The 6242-nt window shown below is 36.4% G+C and overlaps 1 protein-coding gene and 1 non-coding gene across 2 annotated transcripts; both read left to right on the top strand.

Annotated features, from left to right (window-relative positions):
- The first annotated feature begins 1572 nt into the window (after positions 1–1572).
- Positions 1573–2004, top strand: LOC106338807 (heat stress transcription factor A-4a-like). The gene has a single exon (XM_013777700.1). The coding sequence runs from the start codon at positions 1573–1575 to the stop codon at positions 2002–2004; it is 432 nt and encodes a 143-aa protein (XP_013633154.1).
- Positions 2005–5687: 3683 nt separating this feature from the next.
- On the top strand, positions 5688–5760 carry TRNAA-AGC. The gene has a single exon. It is a non-coding gene; the product is annotated as a tRNA-Ala (tRNA).
- The last annotated feature ends 482 nt before the right edge of the window (positions 5761–6242 follow it).

Here is a 6242-nt window from a genome sequence, read left to right as displayed (position 1 = left end):
GTGAGGTTCTTCCCTTTTGAAAGACCTTTGGACCAGTGGATAAAAGGATGTATCCAACAGATTTTGAAGATAATCTGAGAAAGAAAGAAAGAAATTTGCGGAAGCTTTTGTGAGTTTCAGGAGCTTAATGCTCTGATACCATGTTAGAATGAGAAAATTATTGAGAGTTTATTTATGGAGAATGAAGAACATGAAGAACATAGAGAGAGAGAGAAAGTAGATCTCAAGATGTAAGAGAAAGAAGGAGAGAATAGTTTCCTTAATTTGATTGTGGATCTGGGTACAAGTATTTAAAAACAAGTGACCTCAGTACACAATATAATAAAATATCTTCTTTTCTCTTCTTCTTCTCTTCAATAAACTCGAGCTTATAAAACCCTTATAAAACCTTATAAAGCCTTATAAAAACTTTATAAAACCTTATAAGTCTGGCAGCTTAATTCTCAAGTTTGGCAGCTTAATTTTCAAGTCTAGCTGCTTAATTCTGCTTCATGTCAACACCTATGCAGTCGTTAAAGACAATGACGGAGAACATTTAAGCTGTTGCCAGACAACGATGTAAAGAAAGACCAGTGCTTTCAAGTAAGTACACGTCTTTCGTGTTGCCTTGTCCTGCAAACTCAGAGTCATAGTCCAAGTCTTAACTTCTTCAAAACAGTATATGTTTTGTAACTTCTTGTTTTATCTAATAAGAGTAGTGTCTCTTGTATCTATGTTTTGACCAGTATGCAAATTCGGTTTATATATATTAATCAAATCAATATCATGTGGTTTTGTTTTGAAAAAAAAAAAGTTTCTTTACTTCTGCTGTAGATTGTCAATCACGTTTCTATATCTTTTCTCCTTTGATTTTGATTTCACATCAAAGTACCATTTATCCCAAGGTTATTAATGATTTACAAAGTACCATTTATCCCAAGGTTATTAATGATTTACAGAAAAAGTTATGTTTAGAAAGTAAGTAAGAGTTTCAGCTTCAATAGACTTCACTTACTACTTTTGATAGATTTGGAGAAGTTATTTTTGACAAAAGAAGCAAAGAATGATACTGAGCTGGGAGTTGAGATGGCACTCTTAAGTGGATGATGTGGAATATCAGTTGAAACTTGTTAAAACGCTGCGTTCAAGCACCGAATTCAGTTGAAACGAGATGGAGGATTTGTTAACACAGCCAATTAAAACGCTGCGTCGAATCCTCAAGCAAAGAGGATTTGGTCACGTGCGGCATTGATTGGTGGCGAATGCGGCGTCGTTTTTAAGGTGACAGAGAGCCCATTACTGACCGTTCATATTTTACCGATCATATCTTGACCGTCCAAATGCAAACAGAGTAAAAAAGGAAATTGATGATATCATGACCGTTGAGATCAATCCCTATATAATAAACATGATAAAACTTAGAGCTAATCTCATTCGATCATCACTCATGAATATTTCCTTTTTTACTCTCTCTCTCTCTCTCTCTCTCGATTTTCGTTTGATTTCTCACAGAGGTTAAGCTCTGTTTCTGCTTCTTCTCCATCTTCTTGCGGATTAACCCAGAAATAAAATCTAGGGTTTCGATTAAGGAAGATGGTTCACAAACTACCAACAGGATCTTCTTCATCATTCTACCTCCACTTATATCAGATTGTGGACGATAGTTCGTCGGATCAGATCATCTCGTGGAGCAAAAGCAACAACAACAGTTTCGTCGTATGGGACTTGAAAAAGCTTCGCAGCGACATTCTTCTCAAATCCTCCTCTGTATTGGGTAGAAACGTAACGGAGTTTATCGCAAAGCTTCGCTCTCATGGCTTCAAAACATTCGTCAAGGGCCCTGGGGAGTTGGAGTTCTCACATGATGATTTCGCGAGAAGCCCTCTGATGAAGAAGATGATGGTCAAAGCCTTGTCGGAGAGGATTGAAAAGTTTGATGCTCAGATCAAAGCCATGAAGTGTAGGCTCAAAGCCAAGAAAGCTACCCTCAAAGTTGAGAATCTCTTTCAAAACCTGCGAATCTGATCAACCAAGAAAATTCAAGAAAAGGGCTAGACTTCGTCTCAAAAGTAGAGAGAATCTCTTGCATAGTTTAAGGATCTGATCAAAGTTTCACATCTCTTCTTGTAATGATATATGTGATTTTTTCTAAAAACAGTATATGATTTGTAACATCTCTTGTTCTATGTATAAGAATAGTATTATCCTCTTTACTCCTAATGTTTACTAGTCTACCGTGTATATTTTCATCAATTCACTAATTCTGTTTACATATATTAATCAAATCGACATGTGGTTTTGTTTTGAAAGAGATGTTTCGCTACTTCTTCTTCTTTGTTAAAACTATATAATATAATTTAATCTCTATAAGATTCACATTAGTTAGTTATTACACAAAAGTTGTAACTTTTCATGTTGTGTCCTTTAGTATAAAGAGTACTGTCTTATACTTGTAATTATTCGATCTCTATATAAAGATCAATCATAAGTTGTAAAACATCATCACAGAATCTCAATAATACAAAAGTATTTTCAAACAAGTTTATAATTCTGAAACGTGTATCTTTCTCTCGAACTCGTGTGTAACACACTGTGATCGTTGTGTAACACAAGCGGTTGGTAAAAGATTAACATAGTATCAGAGCTGTAAGGTTGAGAAGACGAAGAAGAAAACACTAGTAAGAGAAACACTTGGCGTGGAGAAAAGGATGCTAGGCGATTTTGGCATACGATTTATCGGAAGCACACAAAATGATGAATCAAGTAATCCCCATATTTGATGGAGAAAAGTACGACTTCTGGAGCATTAAGATGACAACCATTCTCAAGACCAGGAAGTTATGGTCTGTGGTTGAAGAAGGGGTAGCAGCCCCACCAGCACAAGTGGATGAGACTGATAGGCCATGGATTTTACTCACTTTTATCTATGGTTTATAAGTGTTTTAATAACTAATTACTACTATATATAGTCTATTTAGAGTATTTACAGGTTCATGGACGATTTGGAGGAAAGTGGTGATTTTGGTGTCTTTTGGAGCCCTTTTGAGTGCACAACTGCACAGACGCGTCAGATGTCTAGCTATGAATGTTGACCTTTCCACATTTATATTGAGCCCATAGTTTGACACAAGATAGAGCTTTGAGTTAGCTTTCCAATGCCACCGGTTTGAGGTCAATCAGCATCCTGTAGTAGAAGTTATGCCTGTTTTACTGAAGAGTGGTCAGTCTGCCTCGCGAGAAGAAGCTGCCGAGGAGATGAAGAACTGTCGACCGACGGTGAACCCTTGAAATCGGTCAACGGTGATGCCAGAATATGGGCTGGACATATTTTATGACCGACTGAAGCAACCACAAATTACCAGAATACCCTTGGACGACCTAAAATCCTATTTATGTGTTTTCTAAGCCATTGTTGACGGCTAAGCTTTATTTTATTCATTTTTCTTAGTTAGGAGAGAAAGGAGGAACTCCTTCAGAGTCCTCCTGGAACTTCATTGTCTTTGGTTTTAATATCTATTGCTTTTTATATCTATTCATCTATGATTTTCTGTGACAACTTCATGCTTGAATAGATCCACCTATTAGGTTTAGGGTTCAAAAAGGTTATGAGAGATTAGCCCCAACTATAGATTGTTGAGTTGTGATATTAATCTTTAGGATTATCATTAATGTCTGATTCTATATTAGCTACCTAGAACTTGCCCTAGGATTGTTAGATATAAACTATAGCTTCAATCTCATCCTGAAACCATTCTAATTGAGCTAAGTTTCTTACTAGAGAAAGGAAAGAGCTGATCTAGTGAGCTTAGTGAGCACATTCAATCCGCGCATTAACGCTTGACCAATAGCGTCGATCGATATTCAAATAGAATAATCGGTCGACGTTTTGAATAGTGCATCGATCGATATTCATATAGAATCATCGATCGACACTGGTCACTAGACAAACCTAGAAAGCGAAAGCCTAGTGGTTCGTTTATAAGTGTTGAGCTCTACAATATCATGCATGCAACTTGTTAGGCATCTGTAGGATTATAATCCTGATTACCTGAATAGAAATCCTAAGTCTAGCAAACCATCCTTCCATCAAACCCCAAATCAATCAATCGAGCAATTAACTTGCTCACAAAACTTGCAACTTTACATTTAATCATTAAATCAACCTAGCTTAATCAAACTTGATTAGATTTATTTGGTTCCCTAGCTCCCTGTGAATTCGATCCCTAAGTACTACAACTCGACCTCTTATTTGAGAGAGTATAAATCACTCCTTAGGGTAATTTGAGTGATATCAGAGACCCCTGAAACAGCAAGGGCAAGATCGCTTAGAGAAGAAGCGATGGTGAACGATACATTGGCTTTGAAAATTTTGCAAACAGTCGTATCATATCACATCTTCTCACGGATTGCAGCAGCATCAACATCCAAAGAGGGGGGGGGGGGGGGGGGATGGAACGGAAAATCTGAAGATGTATGGGAATGAAGACATTAAGGTCTTCACGAATAAGATAGTTGATTTGGCAAATAATTTGACTTATCATGGTGAACAGAAGATAGATGTTCAACTCATACAGAAGATACTCATCTCTCTCCCAGCCAAGTTCGATAGCATAGTCAGTGTGTTGGAGCAAACAAGCGATTTGACTTCAACAAAGATGGCAGAGTTGATTGGGATTTTGAAGGCTCATGAAGCAAGGCTGGCTGCAAGAGAAGAAATCACAAGTGAAGGAGCATTCGATGCTCGTATTTATGTTCGAGTTCAGTTTGGTTCTAGTATTTTTCCAACCGAAGTAAACCATAGTTAGTTTGGTTCGGTTTGTGTTCGGTTCGGTTTGTATTTGGTTTGGTTTAATTAGATTCTTCTTAGTTTAATTTTTCTAAGAGAAATTATGTTTTACAACATAAATTATGTAAACATAAACTATGCGAACTAAATTCAATATAGAACTGAAACAAAAACCTTTAAAAAGTCACAAAAGTATATATAAGAATTAAAACAAATGAAAAAAGTAAAGTAAAAAAAACCCAACATCATTAGCAATGTCTCTTATATCATTAAAATTAAAAAGCCTGCAATGAATAAAATATTTTAAATCAAATATTTTGATGATTACGTATTAGGTTAGAAAAATATATTTTAATGAATAAAAATGGAAAATATGTGGTTTAGTATTAGAATTTTAATATATTGGTATTACTAATATGTTTAATTTAAATAGTTACAAAAACACATCGGTTTTTCGGTTCGGTTTTAAACCGAACCGAACCATTCGGGTTAGAGAAATTTTCAACCGAATGGTTTGAAATAGACTTTGGTTCGGTTTGAATCGGTTTCGGTTCGGTTTGATTCAGTTCGGTTCGGTTTTTTTTGCCCACCCCTACGTGCCAGGCTATTTGGAGGCCTGAGGCCAATCAGTTTTTTTTTTTTTTGGATTTCTGTTGGTTGAAATTGGGTAAACGAAGAATAGTAACGCAAGTACACATATGTTGTACTGTTTAGGCATCATCATCATGATCCTTTGTTAGAAGTTTTTGAGGTGTCTAATCATTTTAGGCCTAAGTAAAGTAAACAAATAGCATGCGGGAGGTATGGGGATCTGTACTTGCTTCTCCATTTTAATGTTGAAACCAGAACGGCCAGTATGGTTTCAGATGCTTCACAAACGAATATCTGAATTTTAAATGTTAATAAGCTATTTTGATAGCATGGGGATGTAGCTCAGATGGTAGAGCGCTCGCTTAGCATGCGAGAGGTACGGGGATCGATACCCCGCATCTCCATTTTTAGTGATTCAAGTTTTGGCATGAGGATTTTGTGAGAGGTCGACTTCAGCTTTTGAAGAGGATGAGCAAAGCCTTAAACAAGAAAATTTGCAGTCAAACACAAAGCGAAGTAATATAAAACTGAAGCAAGGAAAGCTAAAGCCAAAGAACCCACAGTTTAGAGGTGTCAAATGGGCGGGCCGTCCAATGGTTGCCTATGTCCATATACAAACGAGCTTAATATGGACAAACCCATTTTTTCTATTGGTTTTTATTGGACAAAATGTGGGAGACCATTAAGAAAATGGTCTTTGTTGGTTTTGGGCTTTATGGACGTGGACTGTCCAATGGTCACAAAACCTAGGGTTTCTAAAATTTAAGTTTTTTTGCTAAAATCGTAAAATCAATTTTTCGCTTAAATTTTGATATCAAATTTTCCCGTCAGAACCAGAAAATCGAGTTTTTCCGCCAGAACCGCAAAATTGAGTTTTTCTTCAAAA

Source organism: Brassica oleracea, chromosome C4, assembly GCF_000695525.1.
Source record: "Brassica oleracea var. oleracea cultivar TO1000 chromosome C4, BOL, whole genome shotgun sequence".
NCBI lineage: Eukaryota > Viridiplantae > Streptophyta > Magnoliopsida > Brassicales > Brassicaceae > Brassica > Brassica oleracea.
This window is presented reverse-complemented; position numbering and strand designations above follow the sequence as displayed.

Bases quoted from the DNA above. Each gene is read 5' to 3' on its own strand.
- LOC106338807 (XM_013777700.1), top strand. From the start codon at position 1,573: ATGGTTCACAAACTACCAACAGGATCTTCTTCATCATTCTACCTCCAC.